Source organism: Saccopteryx bilineata, chromosome 2 (assembly GCF_036850765.1).
Source record: "Saccopteryx bilineata isolate mSacBil1 chromosome 2, mSacBil1_pri_phased_curated, whole genome shotgun sequence".
NCBI lineage: Eukaryota > Metazoa > Chordata > Mammalia > Chiroptera > Emballonuridae > Saccopteryx > Saccopteryx bilineata.
The window spans coordinates 17,898,653-17,918,230 of record NC_089491.1 but is presented as its reverse complement, the minus strand read 5'-3'; the positions used below and the strand labels follow the sequence as shown (position 1 = coordinate 17,918,230).

At 47.6% G+C, this 19,578-nt stretch overlaps 1 protein-coding gene across 5 annotated transcripts in view; it reads right to left on the bottom strand.

Moving 5' to 3' along the window:
* The window catches only part of ASTN2 (astrotactin 2), an 886,721-nt gene that overhangs the window by 747,571 nt on the left and 119,572 nt on the right, over window positions 1-19,578 (bottom strand). For all 5 annotated transcript variants that reach the window (XM_066256387.1, XM_066256389.1, XM_066256388.1 and 2 more), the window contains exon 2: window positions 12,475-12,662. In XM_066256387.1, coding sequence (XP_066112484.1) covers window positions 12,475-12,662 — 188 coding nt within the window. The remainder of the gene's footprint in view (window positions 1-12,474; window positions 12,663-19,578) is intronic.

The following is a 19,578-nucleotide window of genomic DNA, read 5'->3' as shown; positions in this document are numbered from 1 at the left end:
CGAGATCAGGCCTGCCTTCACAACCAATAGAGTCAGGTAATTAAATACTTATGGAGCGCCTGACCAGGCAGTGATGCAGTGGACAGAGCGTCAACCTGGGATGCTGAGGACCCAGGTTCAAAAACTACGAGGTCACCAAGTTGAGTTTTGGCTCACCCGGCTTGCGTGCGGGGTCGCTGCCTTGAGCATGGGATCATAGATCTGACCCCAAGTCACTGACTCGAGCCCAAGGTCACAGGCTTGAGCAAGGCAAAAGCCCCTCTGGCTAAGGCACATATGAGAAAGTGAACAACTGAAGTGATCAATGAACAACTGAAGTATTGCAACTATGAGTTGATGCTTCTCATCTCTCTCTCTTCCTTTCTGTGCCTTTCACCCTCTCTTTATCTCTCTCTCTATATAAAAAGAGATTATGAAGCTTAGCCCCTAAAATGTCCATACAATTCCTTGCCCCTGTAAGAAAAAGAGGTGCTACAGAGTGAGGGACCACTGGGAAGCAGAAACTTAAGCTTAATTCTGGGCTCAGGCCCTTGCAGTGTGATCTTAGAAGAAAGCCATCTTCACTTTTCAGGTGTTGGTTTTATCACTTGTGAACAGAGACAGAGTAAACAGCAACATTGTCACTGAACTAGATGATACAATATCTGTGAGGTAGTGGTGGAGCAAGCTGTGAACTGGTTTTAGTTCCAGGAGGTAGAAACTGTTATTATCCCCCTTTCACAGTGGGAGAAAGGGAACACAGAACAGCAGTGTCACCAATGGAACACTGCAGGCGGAAGGCAGAGCCAGGGTGGCGATCCACACCATCCTGCTCCACAGGCCATACTCTTCCTTTGTCTTCACCACTTTTATTTTGAAATAATTCCATTCACAAAAAGTTGCCAAGTTGGTACAGAGAGCTCCTGTATACCCTTCACTCAGCCTCCCCTAAAGTTAATGTCTCACATAACAAAATAGTAAAAGCAAGACCAGGAAAATAACAATGATGAGATACCATGAACAATCCTGCAGACCTTATTAGAATTAAACAGGTCTTGCCTGACCAGGCGGTGGCACAGTGAGTAGAGTGTCAGACTGGGACGCAGAGAACTCAGGTTCAAAACCCTGGGGTCGCCGGCTTAAGCACAGGCTCATCTGGTTTGAGCACAGCTCACCAGCTTGAATGAACCTGATTCAAGGTCGCTGGCTTGAGCAAGGGGTCACTTGGTCTGCTGTAGCCCCCCGGGTCAAGGTAAATATGAGAAAGCAATCAATGAACAACTAAGGTGCCGCAACAAAGAGTTGATGCTTCTCATCTCTCTCTTCCTGTCTGTCTGTCCCTATCTGTCTCTCTCCATTTCTCTCTGTCTTTGACACCAAAAAAAAAAAAAAAAAAGAAAAAAGAAAAAAAAAAAAGAAAGACTTTAACAGGTCTTCCACTGATGTCCTCTTCCTGGTCCAGGAACTAACCTAAGATCCCACGTGATATTAAGCTACCATTTCTCCCTAACCTTCTCATATCAGTGACACTCCCTCAGACTTTCCTGTCTTTAATGATCCTGACATTTTTGAAGTGTGCCAGTCAGTTGTTTTGTAGAATGTCCACCCTGTGGGTTTGCCTGATGTTTTCCCATGATTAGGATGAGGTTACACAATTTTGTCAAGAATACCACAGAAATGTCATTGTGCCTTTCTCCGCGTATCCTATCAGAAGATTCATGGTGCCCTTGTGTCTGATTTCTGGTGATGTTAACCTTGATCACTTGATGTGAGTAATGGAGCAGACTGAATGGCGAACCCCAAAAAGTAACAGCCTCATCCTAATCCAGCGGTTCTCAACCTGTGGGTCGCGACCCCGGTGGGGGTCGAAAGACCAAAATACGGGGGTCGCCTAAAGCCATCAGAAATACATATTTTATTTAAAAATGTATTGTATAATAAATATGTATTTTCCGATGGCTTTAGGCGACCCCCGTGTTTTGGTCGTTGGACTCCCGCCGGGGTTGCGACCCACAGGTTGAGAACCCTGTCCTAATCCCTGGTACTGGTAAGAGTGAGTTTACGTGGGGAAAGGGGGCCTTTGCAGATGTAATTAAGTTAGGATCTTTTGAGGAGGAGATCATCCTGAAGTATTCAAGTGGGTCCTAAATCTGATGACACGTCATTCCGAGACACACAGAGGAGACAGTGGCATGAAGACAAAGCCAGAAACTGGAGTTGTGAAACCACGCACCAAGGAACACCAGGAGGGGCCACACACTTGAAGAGGCAAGGAGTAGACTGTCCCCAAGATCCCTCAGAAGGCACGCAATCCTGCTGGCATCTCCCTTTGGGATTCTTGGTGTCCAGATCTGTGAGGGAACAAATATCTGTTGTTTTAAGCTCCCTGGTTTATGGTAATTTGGTAAGGTAGCTCTAGGAATCTAGTGCAAGGGTAGCCACCCAATTTCTCCGCGGTGAAGTCTCCATTTTCCTTTTGTAATTAATAAATAACCAGGGAGCGATACTTTGAAACTCTGCAAACATCCCGCTTCTTCTCAAAGTTTTACCCATTAATTTTAATATACATCGGTGGCTCTTGTCGGTGGTAATTATTACAGTGATGACTATCTAGTGGTGATTTTCCAGTTCCCTTTTTCCTTTTAATGTATTAATTGGGATTCTACTGTGAGGAAGAACTATCTCTTCTATTTCATTTATTTAGTTAGTTGATTATTCACATCAGTGTTTTAGTTGATATTCTTTTTTGTGTGACAGAGGCAGAGAGACAGAGAGAGGGACAAATAAGGACAGAGAGAGAAACAAATAAGGACAGACAGACAGGAAAGGAGATGAGAAGCATCAATTCTTTGTTGCAGCACCTTAGTTGTTCATTGATTGCTTTCTCATATGTGTCTTGACCGGGGGCTACAGCAGACCGAGTGACCCCTTACTCAAGCCAGCAACCTTGGGTCAAAGCTGGTGAGCCTTGCTCGAACCAGATGAGCCCGCGCTTAAGCTGGCGACCTCCGGGTTTTGAACCTGGGTCCTCCGCATCCCAGTCTGATGCTCTATCCACTGCACCACTGCCTGGTCACTTAGTCAATATTCTTAATAACTCTTATTTAAATTAGCTCAAAGGATGTTTGAGAATGCCCACCAAGAGGGTGGAGTTAGAAAGGAAGAATTTAAAAGAAATGAAAAAAAAGGAGGCCCCTCTTCTAGTGCTGTTGAAAAATACTTCATGTGCCTTTCATCATTTATGTCCCATCTCAGCCCCATGAATGAGGGAGCCAGAGCCACACTGAACATTCAGAAGAAAAGGAGAATCAGAGAAGTTTAGGAATCTGCCTAAGGACAAACAACAATTAGGTACGAGTCATGATTTGAACCCGTGTCTGTCTCCAAACCCGCTTATTTCCGTGAAACCTAGCCACCTGCTGAGGATCAGGGAGAAGCCACAACGAGCTTTAATCAAAGGGAGGGGTGGAAGCATCTTGTCCAAAACTAAGCTCACCTCCCATGTGTACTGTGGGCAGACAGACTCAGGGCTCCTGATACTGAACCACACAGGCACACCCACCCAAAGCGTTAATTAATTGACGAAGGGGAAGATTGTCAGAATAATATACAAAAACCCCAGGTTCTTGGAAAACAATACCATGAAATAAGAGGCTGGATTGGAGGAGGTGGAGAGTGGTCCCTGAGGGGACAGTCACCTGGACACTTCTGCCCAGCGGTCTGCCCCTCAGCACTGTTTCCCTGAAGTGTCTGGCTCTCGCTCCCCCCCCCTTCCCTTCTGCAGGGCTGGGCACTGCAGCCCCACCCACTGTCCCCTCTGCTGCCTCTTCCTGGATCCACTGGGCTTGCTGACCCACTGCAGACCTGCCCAGTCCCTCTAGACGCTGCCCTCTGCCCCCACTTCCCCCACAGCCTCCAGCTCACCCCAGTGCCGCTCCCATCCACCCCCTGGTCCCCTCCACCACTCTTCCTTGGCCCCCTCATTTTTGCTTTCTGTTTCTCTTTCCCTGTTTACCGTGTTTCCCCACGTATAAGATGCACCTTTTTTTTTTTTTTTTAATTTGGGGTCTTAAAAACTGGGTGTGTCTTATATAGTGGTTGTGGCATTTCAAATGCCGTAGATGGAACTGAGGACGAGGCAATAAATGAAGACAGTGGTTCTTCATCAGACACAGAAGAGGACAAGCTAATGGGTGGGAGTTTTGACTGTGATGAGTTGTATGAATTTTATGATGAATAAAAGTTGAGTTCAATAACTTTATGTAATACATTAATTTTTCAAATTTTGGGCCCCCAAATTAAGGTGCATCTTATACATGGGAGCGACTTATACATGAGGAAATACAGTACCTTTCTGCCTGTTCCTCCAAATTTCTCTTTGCTTTTGTATATCTTTCTCACGTCCTTCGCTCCCTTTATCTCCATTTCCCTTTGTCTCTCTCCGATAGCTTCTATATGCCTCGTATAGAATAGCTCCCTATTACACACTGATGAATGCCTATTTTTCCTGTCTGTGTTCCTGTCTGCCTCCCTCTGATTCACGTATGATTTTATTTGTCTTTCCTTATGACACTCCTACCCTGCATTCCATCACGGCCAGGCCCCCTTCCTGAGTGGCCTCTTGCAGTGTCCAGATGTCTTTGTAACCTTTTCCACCTGGGCCTGATGGACAACACCCACGCTTCGGTCTCAGTTTCTCTCTCTGTAAAATCAAGGTGGGGTATAGTCTATTGCTGTCTGCAGCAATACTGTGGGCACACCCGTTCTCTCTAAAGGATTACGTGGGCCTGCCATTGGCTTTGGGCTCCACCACGGGATGTACTTTGGCCCAGAGAACTTGAGAGGACCCACGTCTGAGCATTGGCTGTAAGAGGCATCCTGGACATCTGCCAGCACGTTGGCTCACTCCCTCGGCCATGAAAACCAAATGTCTCCAACTGGGGCTCCCCTTCATCCAAAGTTCCAGAATGAGAAGCCATGTAAAGCAGAGCCACAATGACGGCAATCACGGGCATGTAACCTGCACGAGTAATAAAGTACCGCTGGGTCAGTGCCCAAGGCCCTCAGGTTTGTTTGCAGAATAAACAGGCGAGAGCTGCCTCATCTACAACAGTTGGATTTTGCAACAGCCAACGTGCTTTGGGCTCCAATGTCCCAACCGCATTCTATTCTACGGTTTCACTGGTTTGGGGAAAGCTAGCCAGATGCTTTCAGTGCATGATCTCAGTTCAATGTTATGGCTTTAATTTTATTCCCATCTTGCAAATGACCAAATGTGAAGCTCAAGAGAGGTGAAGACCTGTCCAAATCTGTACCACTGGGGTGAAGTAGAGTCTGAGTGTGACCCCAGGCCTCCTGACACGAAACGTCACGCTCATCCTACTGCCCTACATTTCAAACCTAAGTGTCGTGGCATATAAGCAGGTTTCCTCCAGACAGAAGCCATGGCTTTTCTCCTAATCCCCATCAGCCTAGGTAGAGACCCTGCGAGCTTTTAGTGAACCCTTGTTGAGACAAGTCAAGGCCAAGCTATAAGATTCATGTTTTTAAATTTAAATATATATATATCATATATATATACACACACACATGTATATATACACATATGTATACATACATATATATGATTTTAAAGCTTCCATTTTCTGTGTAAAATAAAAAGTAAATAGGATTCATGAGTTATGACCCACTTACATAAAAATGTACTCGGGATAACTGTAATGTCAAACTTCATAATGTCTTGACAACTGAGATAAGCTTGACAATCTCAATGTATAAAAAGGGATCCTCGGGCTAAGAAGGGAACGTGACTTGCGTAAGGTCACCTAAGTTGCAGGGCTGGGACACCTGGGTCCCAGGCATAGTGTTGGGTACACTGTGTACTACATGGCATTTTCACAGCTACCTTCTTCCCCCTTTAAATCCGTCCCTCCTCATCAGGACGCCCCCCCCCCCACTCCGCCTTCTCTCTGAAAGGCGTCTGCGCCTGTGGTTGGTGGAGCGTGGTTTCTCCCACCTGGTTGTCCAGGCCATCCTTCAACAATATAACTTATAAATAACACAGCAATGCCACCGATGGCCACCCTTTATATGGAGCCCCCTCCCCCCCAAAAAAGATATGCTGGACTCCTAATCCCCAGTAATTCCAAACGTAGCCATTTATGGAGACTGGATCTTTATGGAGGTTATCCAGTTATACAGAGGGCATTAGGGTAGGCCCCAACCCAGTAGAGTCGGTGTCCTTACAAAGAAGGGGAGACCTAGACAGAGAGGGAGACACGCGCACAAGAAGAACAGCATGTGAAGACGGGAGTGACGCTGACACCAGCCAGGGGCTGACCAGATGCCAGCAGAGAGGCCTGGTACAGACCTTCCTCCCCTCACTCCGTCAGAGGGAGGATGGCTCTGCTGACATCTGATCTCAGACGTCCAACCTCCAGAACTGTGAGACAATATAATGTTGTTGTTTTTAGTCACTTACTTTATGGGACTCTGCTGGCAGCCCTAAACTGATACAGACTTGTAAATAGTAGAGTGCTAACATGTATGGAAGACCTAAATATGGGTCAGGCACTGGCATGTGTGCCTGTGTGTATCATCGTAGGTCACCCTCATCGCAGCCCTTCACACACACACTTCACCCTCACTCCATCACAGACCGGGGCAGAGGGGGGAAGCTTGCCCGAGTCACACGGCCAGTAGGTCAGCCACAGAGGAAGAGTGTAAGTATGGGATACTGACATTCCCTGTGCCTATGTTTCCTATTCAATAAAAGGGGAACAGGAGTAACTACGATGTGTTGACTTGGGATTGTTGTAACAATTAAATGAGTTAAATTCGTGTTAAGTTCTATAACACGAAATATATAACAATGCTGTTAACATTATATTTTAAGGCTCTTCACTGTCTTAATAATTTTCTCAAAAATTTTCTAGTTATTTATTGTTCCTTTTGAAATGTAATCCTCAAAACTAAACAAAATATTGACATGTAATCCTTAAAACTAAACAAAATATCTATCAAGTCTCATAGATCGTCTAAAACTAGTAGAATAGAAAACTGTTCAAAGCCCACAGAGTCGGCTTTTTCTGAGCTTGTGGTTGATTTTTTTAATGCTTTCTTCCCATTCTTTTTAGCAGATAGAATTTTCATTGTTACATATCATAGGCAAGAAAACCACTGCATGATTGAGTGATTAAATCAATAAACTAAGGAATACGTGATATGCTGTGAATAAATACATGCAATGGTTTTGGAAGTGATCTAACATTTTTCTCACACACACACACACATACACAAAACACTTTAAAATGTATTATACCCATACCACACAGATCCTTTAACCAAAGCTATTGATTAAGAATGGTAATAATAATTTCTTAGATTTATGTGACATTTATAATCCTCAAAGTATTTTCCTATATATTATTATGTCATGGAATCATAGATCTTCTAAGTTGGAAGTAACTCTAATAATCATCTAATTTAACTATTATTCCTCTCAAAATCCTGATGAATAGGGCTTCTAGTCTTGGCTTACACACCCACAGAAACAGGGAACTCATTACTCCCTGACTCAGTCCACACCACTGCTGTATAGCTCAAACACTTTGAAAGCTTTGTTCATTGTCCTGCCATGAACAGGAATGCGGGTCCCTTTAGCCTCACCCCACCCCCCAAATTGGGGCTCCTCAGTATAACTCTGCTTAATTTTCTGTAGGATGACCCCTTTGAAAAAAAACTTGTCTTCAAAGGTCTTCTCTTCTCACACATCAAATATTTCCTTTCATCTCCTTTCTTAAAATATTGTGTCCCTGGTGTCATCATACAGCTAACATTTCCGTAGAGTTACCACTTTTTGAGTACTGATTGAAAGCCAGGCACTGCACTGTGCAGAATTTTGCACAAGAGCAGACTTTCATTTTGGACCAACAGGAGTCGGAATCCCTGGTTCAGAAATCACCAGTGATGCGAATTTGAGCCAGCACAGAAGCTCACAACTCCCAGGCCCCCCATGAATAGTGCTTACCTTACAGAGGTATTAGAACAATTCAGTGGAATACTGCACGGGCCACGCCTAGACTGTGCAAGGTGTAACTTCATGTGGTACTTAGAAAAACTCTAAGAATTGAGGACTCTTACACCAGTGTTACAGAGGATGAGGATGATTTGGTCAAGGTCATAAAACTAGCAATGGAGACAACGTTCGACCTTGGGGTTGTCTTCCAAGTCTTAAACTCCCTTAATAGAACAAGAATTCCATGTGAGGAGGAAGTCTTTGTAAGAACTAACCCATACTACTTTCCATACTATTTTATAATTTAAGCCAACAACTAATGTACAGAAAGAAGTCAGGGCCCAGAATACACACTGAAGGTGGAGGTTCTAGATTTAGCCTACCCAGAGTGAAATGTTTGTTTCATCCACTGACCTTTGTATAACCAAGTCACACCAGTAGATATGGATTTTATTAACATTTCAGGTTCCTCATCTATGACATAAGTAGAATAATAAAATCCACCTTAAGACTTGTTGTGAGGATTACATGTAATAATATGTGTAAAAGAAAATTTGGAACACTACTGAGCATAGAGTAAAGAATAAATGTCAGGTATTACGATTTTGTCTCTAGATCAATAGCAAAATAGCAGCGAATATAAAACTAAAGCCAATGCCTTCTTACTCCTAGATTATAGTCGTTGCTGCAACGGTAATGCTAATAGCCACTGTGAATGGTGCCCACGGTGTGCCAGGCTGGATATCAGACCCTATTTATAGATTTCTTCCAGTCTTCTCAATAACCCTGTGGGATTAGTAGGAGCAGTTCTGTTTTACCAATAAGGAAATGGAGGCTCAAAGAGGTGCAGGGACTCCCTTAGGGTAAAAGCATCGAAGACAAGAGGTCGGAGGAGATTGTCAATGCCAAAGCTCTGCTCTCTTCTCTGCATCATGCTGCCTGCGTGGCTGAGGCTGCTCAGAGGGCATCTGACTGCTCAGAGTAGCTGGACGTGACTTCCACTCTCTCCTTCTCACCTAGGGTCCACTGACTACCTCCTCCTTGCATGATGACCCTTTGTGTATTAATAATAATTTGTCACCTTCTCACCTAGGGTCCACTGACTATCTCCTCCTTGCATGATGACCCTTTGGGTATTACAAATAGATGACAGAACTTTCTGGGACAAAGTAGATGCTCAACTGAGGTCTTTTATTTTTCCTAATTTTTTTTTTTAAATTGTTGATTTTAGCAATAGAGGGAAACAGAGAGAGAGATAGGAACATCAATTTGTTCCTGCATGTGCCCTGACCGAGGATCTACCCGGCAACCTTTGTGGTTCAGGACGATGCTCTAACCAACAGAGCTATCCGGCCAGGGCAATTAAGGTCTTTACAAGCCCAAAAGAATATGCTGGGTCCACACCAGAAGGCACGGGTCATGGCAGGTTCCGGTGACGGAGCCAGAGCTGGCGTCCCTGCATGGGTGGCCGGAGATGTTTGTGCTGAGGAAAGGGGATGGAGAACGTTGACCCTGACCTCTAGATTTCTTTGAGATTCGACTGAATGGTTTGAGTCTTCTGACAAATGATCTCAGATCTTTACCAAAGGGGAAAACAATGTGAAATATGACAGAGCGAGAGTCATGGTGTCCTGAGTAGCTATGTGACCCGGGTTCAGAATCTTGGGAAAAGCCTCCTTCTCCAACTGCCCAGTTATGAGCCATGAAGCCTTCGTCAAGTCAGTTCAACTCACCGAGTCTCAGCGTTTCCGTCTGTGACATGGGAAGACACAGCCCAGCTGAGGCCATTCTGTATAGATGTTTGGGGCGGGGGGGGGGGGGGAATGAGAGGAGCAAACACCCTTTTTATTCTCGCCGCACTGGCTGTGGCCAGCACAGTGAGGGCAGAGCCCGAGTCATAGACAGGCCTATTCTCCGGGCCAACCCACGCTGACCGTGGGAGATTCTGGACACGTTCTAACCCACATTTGGACCTCAGTTTATCCATCGATAAAATGAAAGGATATGACATGTCAGCATGAGTCAATGATACGTGCCTTTAATAAAGAACCTAACGGTGTACCTTATGCACCAAACTGGTGTACTTACACAGTGTTAGTAAAACCCTCATTTAGAGATGATAAAGACGAGGTACTACGGGGCCCAGATGACCCAAAGCGTCCAGTGGCAGACTTTACACCCAGGCCCGTGGGCTCTGGAACCTATACTTACAACCTCCATGTCCCTCTAACTTTAGATCAAGTCCTCTGAGGTGTGTCCCACCAGAGAGAGGCTGGGCTCTCATCCGTGGATGCCTTGGAGTTCCAGTTTCCTGGGCATGACTCTGTCACCTGAGGTAAGATAAGGGCAGGGAAGGCCCAGATGGCAGAGACCTGAAGGAGCTCCCAAGGGGAAAGACGGGGGGGACTGCAAGGTGGCAGCCCCAACTGGGCCATGTCAGCGCATGGGCAAGCAGGGTCTGCAGTGTGTCAAACTCCACGTGACCCGCTCTGCCAGCCACATCCGTCATTACGGAGGACTTCAGGGACATCTGGGTCCCGGTATGCTCTGCTTCCCACGCTGATCTCCCTGAGCAGAGGGGAAGGTGAGGAGCACCGTCAGGCCCTGCAGAGGCGGTGTGGCTCAGTGGGGCTCACTGGGGGCCTGGAGACGGAAGAGAGCCCGCTCGTGATTATTTATAATTGAACCAGTCCTATCTAGGTTACTGGGCTAGGGCGAGAGAGAATGCACATAAGAAATCGCTGTACCCGAACACATCAAATGCTTAATGCGTATTAGTCCAGACTGAGTCTTTCTCTCAAATGTCAAAAGAAGAGCAGTCACGTCCCCTCAGTCCTTCTCAACATTAGATGGTGCCCACGCTCCATGAGCAACTCAGCAGGTCCTCCAAGACGGTCCTTCCAAACCTGTACCCCACAGTGAGCTTGCAGGCACCCATTTGGCTTGACATGTGGCTGCTTCGTTCGCTAAATATATACATGGGAAAAGTCTATCACACTCACTCCATGAATAACACAAAGGCCTTGATTTGCTCCTTCACATGATAAGCACGCGTTAGGTCCAAAATTAACATTGCTGTCTAGCTGGGGTTTGTGTGTGTTTTTCCAAAAACAGAAAACTTCCAAGCTCTTACTCAGCCCTAATCAGAATGTCTAATGCACAGCACTCATTGAAGAGGAACCAGGAGAAGAAAGACAAAGCGAAGACCTGCCCCACGGCAGACTCTCCAAAGCACGCGCTGACTCTCAAACAGGAAGAAGAAACGAAGGGTGGGGGGTGGCCTTCCTTGGTTGCGTGGCCTTCTGCCACTCGCCTCCCCTCTGAGCCGTCCCCTCCTCGTACACAGTTCCTAGCCACACACACCTGGCAGAAGGACACAACGTAAGTGAGGCTGAGGACTGGAAAGCATGGGGGGGGGGTCATCTACAGCCATGATCTGATCTCTTCTCCAGCCGGTGCGACCCTGTACCTTCTGCATACTGAATGTGTCTTTCTCCGTCCATTTTGCAAAGCCCTTAATCACAGCTTTTTAGAGAAACCATTAATATGAGCCCACTTATATTTTAGATCACCATTCACAGGATTTCAGCGCCAGGAGCCTTCATTGAGGAGGCAATGGATTCAGAGAGTTTTGGATTACAGAGCCAGCAGAGGGGGGAGACCGTTTCCCCTCTCTGTGCCCATAACGTCACCTCCAGTATGGAGGCGACACATCTACCTGCATGCATTCTCGGTGAGAGCGCCACGAGAGGATGGCCACAGAGGTGCCCAGCACGGTGCCAGGTAGGCAGCAGAGAGGCAGTCAATTCTCGCATTGAAAGAAAGAGTGTAGGGGACATCATTCAGGCTCCGTAGCCGCACACACCTGGGTTGTAAGAGCACGTCCTTTGTTTGCTCGCTGTGTGACCCTGGAGAAGTTTCTCTGCCCACTTCATCGTACTCCCAACTATAACGGAAGGATGAAGTGGGGCTTCTGTGTGCAACTGCTCTGGCTGTGCCCAGCCTGGCTGCAGGGCCACCGTACAGCAGGGGCATTGTAACGGGTAAAGCACGTGGCACGTGGAGTACACCTGGGAAATGGCAGCCCCGCTCCAATTTTGTTCCCATTTTGTTTGTTCAGCCATTCTCGGAAAGGCCAGTTATATCTCGGAGCACCAAACCCCAGCCCTCAGCAAAGTAGGCCAAGTACATGACAGATGTTAAACAGCTATTCCCAGAGATGTCAGCCAAAAGGCCGAGGAGTTGGAGAACCTTTATTTTCTTCTACAAAGCACAATTAGTTTGTCACAGCTGACAGATGATGGATGCGAATGCGTCAGTCCAGCTTACACCACGGAACACATCTGACTGTCTCTGTCTCATTCTCACCTTTCTGCATTCAGCCAGTCCTTTCCTGCTACCGGCTGACCATCCCCTGCCTCCGCCTCCGTCCCCTCTCCGCCTCGCCGACCCCGCCTCCGGGCCGCCCACGCACTCACCATCACGGAAATGTGGAGAATGTGCATCTGCTCCTCTACAATCTCCGAGGGTTCCTGCAGTGTGGGGGCGGTGGCCCGGGCCAGCTGCCCGGAGCTGCTCATGGAGACGTGGAAGTACAAGGTGCCGTTCTCCAGCCACTGCTGCCTCCAGTGCACCAGCGAGATGTCCGCCGCCGTGCCCGACATCTCTGCAAGACAAGACCCAAGGGGCTGGGTGAGCTGCATGCCGGGCCTCGGTGCCCCAGGGAGGGAGGAGACACACCTATTCCCAAGCTCAGAAAGTACCTGCTTTGTACCTGGGTGCCTGGCCTCACATCAAATCTTTGAGCCAGAGGTCATTACTTCCATTTATAGATGGGTCAACTGTGGCCAAGACTCACCCCAAACAACAGAGTGGCAGAGGCAGGATGTGAGCTCAGGTCTGTCTGGTGCCCTCTTTCATAGCACCGTGCATGATAAGGTCATTTCTCTTCTTCCAATTATGCAATCAAACTAAGCAAGAGGGTCAGAGTGCTTACATTCTTCTGAGGCCACACAGAAGAAGATGAAGGGAGGATGCTGTTGAGAGTGTGCCCTCCTCAGCAGCTGAGCTGGAAGTGCCCATGGCGGCTCAGCAGGCCCTCAGAGCTGGGAGGGCAGGGAGTGGGCCCAGCTGAGGGGCTCAGAGTCGTCCTTTGCGTGAAAGGACTTGGCAGGTGGGTTGCTCTGAGCCTGTTTCTACGGCTTCAATCAGAGAGCTCTACTTTTGGCAGCGCATGTACTGCACTCCCAAGCATAGAAGTGTTGGCACAAAGGTTTCCATGGCATAAAAAATACTTGAATTTCAACAGTACTTCCATTCAAAATAATATCATACCTACAACCCTCTTGCTAAGTAGAAGGGCAATGGCATGAAGTACCCCAAGTGTCCTCACACTGGGATCATATAGTCTTTCATCGTTCTGTCTAGTAAAGGGATGTGTCCCTGGAAATGTCTTAGAAGGACAAGGCCTACTGATGTGTCTTATGAAGAAAAAGGGAAGAGTGCTTGGTGTTCTTGAAGAACAATCGGGTCTTCACTCAAGTGAGAGTTACTATAGGAGGCACAGGTCGTCCACGAGTGTGTCTGAGGCTTGGAACTTTGCACTCTGTCCCCAAGACACAACTCGGACCTAGACGCAGTCTTCCTACAGTCCACGAAGGCTTTACATACCCACAGGCACGCGCACGCGCACCGCGCACGCACATAGGCGCTTGAGGACGCATGGGAAGGCGGAGTAAGAACTTCTTACCCAATCAGCTCTCCTCCTGCCCCGCTGCAGCCCCCGTCATATCTGGTGACACTGAATGCCAAGAAGTTGCCTTGAAGACCTGAGACGACATTTTTCCACCAAATTCTACCGTATTATGTTTATATCACCCTTTCCCAATGGACTCTTAACTCCTTGACATTCACAAATAAAAGTCCTCGGAGGAAGAGCACCTCGCAGTTAATAAGTGCCATAAAAAGTTAGGTATTAATATTTATTATCATTATTATTCATAGGGATAGGATCTGATTTACCCTTCAGCTTCTCTGAAAAAAAAAAAAAATCCCTGAGCACCCCTTGGCTGCTTCCTTTCTCTCCCAGCCCTCACCCAGCTGGCCAGGACGTTCTTCCAAAGCCCCCCAAGTGCACCCCCTCTCAGCTCCTCTACGGTAACCACGTGGGCCAAGGCACCGCTCTCTGGCCTGGCTCACGGTGAGGGCTTCCTAACTTCACCTTCTCCTTCCACCTCTGTCTGCCCGGTCTGGTCTCAACCCCAGGACAGAGGAAATCCTGCCCCAGCAGAAACCAGCCCATGCCCGCCCTCGGCTCTGAACTGTCCATGGCCTCCCACCGCATCCTAAGGGAAACACAGAGTGACCGGAACACTGGAAGTTATTTGTCCAAGTGCAGACGTGCTGGGGTTTCCCTTGCTGCACCAGGAGCAGGGTGGATATAATCACAGAGTTCATCAGCTCCTAGAACACGGGTCCTAAAGGACCCTGAGAGCTCACTGTGCGGCCCCAGGATAGGAGATGGCTTCTCCAACAGCCAGCGGTGGGGCCAAGGCAAAGAGAAGACCTCACAGTGACGGGCCCTGTATAGCACTCCCCCCTCTATCTCTCAGAGCCTAGAAGCCTGGCGCCAGAGGCCTGGGAAACCCAAGGCTGAGTGAGAGCTGCCTATGGAAATAGCTGTGTCTCATTCAGCAGCTCAAGAACGAGGATCCATAGCCCACTGTGTGCGTGGCACTTACTGTGCTCAGAGTCGCTGGAATGGCTCCAGCAGAAAGCCCCAGGACAGGCCACATCTGGCTGACACTGCCTCACACAGAGGAAGGCAGAGTGAAGTGAAGGAAGGCTTGCTGAGACCTGCGCTCCCCACCCCTACAGCCCCCCAGCCTGCGCCTGCAAGCGCACCACTAAAGACGCCTGCCCGCCCCATGTTCAGATGAGAAAACAGAGGGTCACAGAAGGGTAAGACTCGCTTAAGGTCACTGGTGAGTTTGAACCCAGCTGGCTCTCCAGTCTGCGCAGTTCCCACGGTGCCAGCGGCTCGTACAACATCTCCTTTCCCTCCACTAAATGAGCCCATGAACCAAAACTAGATTGAGCTCTTTGTTTGCTATGGCGATGAGTGCACAGTCAGCAGACAGGAAACGTTAAATGATAATAACAGTGTGTGAAACACAGTAAATATTGAATCACAGGGAATGGCTCTGGACTTACTCTAAACCATTGTTGGGGCGGAGAGGAGGGCATGAGATCTCAAAGAGAAACTTGCCTTGGCGGAACCAGAAGGCCTAGGTCCTTCCTTCCTTCCTCCCTCCCTCCCTCCCTCCCTCCCTCCCTCCCTCCCTTTCCTCCCTTCCCTCCCTCCCTCCCTCCCTCCCTCCCTCCCTCCCTCCCTCCCTCCCTTCCTTCCTTCCTTCCTTCCTTCCTTCCTTCCTTCCTTCCTTCCTGTTTCTTTATTATTCAACACCATTTATTAAGGACCTTCTCAGCTGCAATCTGCTTAGTAGCTCAGAATATGAAGTGAAATGAGACACAGCCTTGCCTCCAGGAAGCCCAGAGTCCATTAGTAGAATAAGTTCTACCCACCCCCCATAATCACTGTCCACACGTGTGCACGCTCTCCATTCAGTGTGGCCCAGGACATTGTGAATTATTCTGACCCCCCTCCTACCACTGTCCCCTCATCATAGGCTGTAGCCTGGCAGGACTGAACCCTGTTCCCCAAGTACCCCAAGCTGCCCCCCCCCATCTCAGGGCATATGAACTTCCTGCTGGTTGCCCAGGAACTCTCCACGCAGACCTTGCTAGCTGGCTTCCTCTCACCATGTATCTCTCAGTCCGAGTGGGAGCTTCTCAGAGAGGCCATGCTATTCCCAGCTAATGTGGACTCCACTCTCTATTACATCCCTTTTACAAAAACTTTCTACAGCATTTGTCACTGGGAGAAATTTTCCTTAAGCACTTTCTTGAATATGTGTTTAATGCCTGTCTCTCCAGGAAAGCAGGAACCTTGCCTGTCTCATCTCCTGCCATACAAGTACTTTCAACAGCAGTGGACATGTTGTAAGTGCTCAGTAAAGAATTACTGAGAAGCCCTGGCCGGTTGGCTCAGTGGTAGAGCGTTGGCCTGGCGTGCAGGAATCCTGGGTTCGATTCCCGGCCAGGGCACACAGGAGAAGCGCCCATCTGCTTCTCCACCCCTCCCCCTCTCCTTCCTCTCTGTCTCTCTCTTCCCCTCCTGCAGCCTAGGCTCCATTGGAGCAAGGTTGACCAGGCGCTGGGGATGGCTCTATGGGCTCTGCCTCAGGTGCTGGAATGGCTCTGGTCACAACAGAGCAACGCCCCGGATGGGCAGAGCGTCGCCCCCCCGGTGGGCATGCCGGGTGGATCCCAGTCAGGTGCGTGCAGGAGTCTGTCTGGCTGCCTCCCCGTTTCCAACTTCAGAAAAATACAAAAAAAAAAAAAAAAGAATTACTGAGCTGCTGATGAATGCACATACACTCACACACACACACAGACACACACTTATGCATGTCCATAATAAAGTGAGGGAGGTAGTAGTAAGCCTCATTAGAGAACTTAAAAAAGAGTAGGTAAAGATCCATTGGGAACTCAAAGGTAGCACAGGACTCTCCTAGCTTAGAGGCCAAGCACTACTCCAAAAACATGGTGATACGAGCATTGGCAGAGGATGGTCATATTACTGGGCCCCAAAGGGAGAGAAGGGGGCATGGACACAGGCTGAATGACTGGGCATCTCGGGGCAGTGAAGCCACATGTTTAAGTAGGAGTGTAGCAAAATGTCAGGTTGAAAATGCAGCTCAGAGTTAAGGTCTTTAGAACGCCTGGTAACAGAGTATATTTGATTCCAGATGCAGCAGAGAAATCAGCAGAGTACACTTGATCACAGAGCCGGTCCTGGTGTCCATTAAAAACAGGTCAAAGAAATAGTAGCATAACCCAAAGCCAGCTCTTGAAAGTCCCCGCTGATTGATTTTCCAATTGCATTTTCCCTTTCCTCTTCCCCGAGTCCTCCCATATAAACATTTCATTGAATTCTTCAAGTCGTATTACAATCAAACTCAAAGCAAAAGGGGGGACTAAACGCATTTGGTCGGGAACCAAGACGATTCCCATAAAGGCAGATTATGCTGACATGATGAATATAAAATGAAACAGCAGATATTAAAGTGGGAGAATCGGTGCACCATGCCTTCCGGCTTGAAGGCTGATTGCAGCGTCTGCTCCCCTCCCACCACAAAGAGCTGGATTTCATACTGGAATCAGAAAGAAAACACAAGGATTGCCTTTTCACCTTGCGCGGTTCTCCTACCCCCGTGGGCCGCAACTCGTGAAATATTCAGTAAGCTCAAATCCCCGCAAACACCCTGCTAACGCCAAGCTGGGGGATCAGCCTTCATCAGTGATTCTGGGTAGACGGCCCTCCTGCCCCAGCAGCTGCTCATGCCTTTCAGCCTCCTGAAAAGGAATTAAAAAAAAAAAAGAAAGAAAAAGTCCCCGAGGCATGTTGTGCTTTTAATTGGCTTGTTCTTCCTAATCTATGGCACTCATTGTATTTTTATTTAATTCCTGAAGGTCATTATGAAAATAAGCAGCTCTGCTGATCACCAGCCATCTTGGTAACATCTCCCAAAGGGCTAACTAACCCGCCTTCTGATTCCACAGCCCCAGCTGACCTTCTGGCTGAGTATTTGCAGAAGAGAAGACCAGGAAACGTGCTTCCGATGAGTTTGCACATGGTCTTTGCCTGGCTGGGGCGGGGGGGGGGGGGGGGGGAAAGGAGAGCGAGCATTCTGTGAGATGAACTCACTGCCTAGGCAGGAAGGTTGGGAAAGTTAGTGACAGTGACGTGGACTTCAACCACTCTTGCCATGAGCTGCTCCAGCAGGCATGGGTCTCACCTTCATGCAGCAAGGGCCGCTGTGTGAGCTCGGGAAATACTATACCTGAAACACACATCTGCCTGCAATAGTTGCCTGAATGCAAACCTTCATCCTCTCTGATGGACTACTTCAGATGGCTGTGCGGTAGTTAGGGTCTCACGAGAAAAAAAAGAAAGACACACTCTGTAATGTCACTGGGAAAGGTTTAAGGATAGGACCATTTACAGAGGTTTTGGAAGTGTATTACCCAGGGTTCTCCAGAGAAAGAGAATCAACAGGACATAGATAGACATATAGAAAGAGATTTATCCTGACAGATTGGTTCACAAATGCTGATGGAGACTAAGAAGCCCCACCACCTGCTATGTTTAAGCTGGAGACCCAGGAAAGCCAGTGGAGTGGTTTTGGTCCAAACCCAAAGGCCTGAGAACCAGGGGAGCTAATGATCTAAGTCCCTGTCTGAGTCTGAGTCCAAAACAGGCATGCCGATGCCCAAGGACAGAAGAAGGTGATGTTGTGGGTCAAGCAGAGAGCAAATCTGCCTCTCTTTTACCTTCTGCTTGTCTTCAGGCCCTCATGAATTAAATGATGCCCGCCCACACTGATGAAGTCCTTTCTCTTTTACTTGGTCCTACTGATTCAAATGCTAATCCCGTCCAGAAACACCCTCACAGACACAACCAGAAATAATGTGCCAGCAGCTCCTTGGACATCCCTTAGTCCTGTCAGGTTGACATACAAAGTTAATCATCACAGGGTCTGAAATAACCACCCCTACTGAAGCCCACCCCCTGCTCTGGAAGGTTTTCCTGGCCCCCATATGAGCCAGGTGTTGCTTTCTGCTTCCATCAAGAGAAAGCATGGTATGTTGTAGAAGATCACAGACTCTGGAGACCAACTGCATGACTTTGAATCCCCACTCCCTTGCGTTCAAGCTGTGTACCTTTCTTTGGACAAGCTTTTTAGCTCCACTGTGCCTCAGTTTCTTCATATGTCAAATGAGGTTAATAATAATAGAAGCTGGCCTACAAACAATTTAGCTTTCAACATTCATCTTGGCCCCCAGTAAGCATTCACCGGTTACACTTATTACATATTATTCACACATACTGTTATAGCATCCTATTTTACCAGTGTCTTGATCTTCATATTTATCTACATTAAAATGATCTGTTTATACAGTGTCCTCTCTCATTGGACTCCAGTGAAAGGACACATCAGAGCCATCTGTGTAGCCTAATGTCTGACACAGTGGCCAAATACAGAGTGGAAGGGTCCATAAATATTTGGTGAGCTGAACTGAGCCTTCAGTATTTCTGAATTCAGATGGGCGACCCCAGTGAACAGAAAGAAGAGATGGGAACTCAGAATGTCAATGATGGCTTGATTCCCATATAACAACTTTACAGAAATCTACTTAACACCTGATCTGACCCAAATTTAGGCACCCCAGAGAATGCAAAGGAGAGAAAGCCAGAACTTTAATTTTCAAGGAGCTTGTATGCTCATGAAGATAGAATAATATTTACATAGAAAATAGACAACCATCTGATTCTGTTTAGACATAAGCATGCATATATAACAACTGGAAAGAAATATACTAGAACATCAAGAATGATACTCTTTAAATGGTGGGACCAGAGGTGACTTGAATCATGGTCTGATTCATGTTTTTCCTAC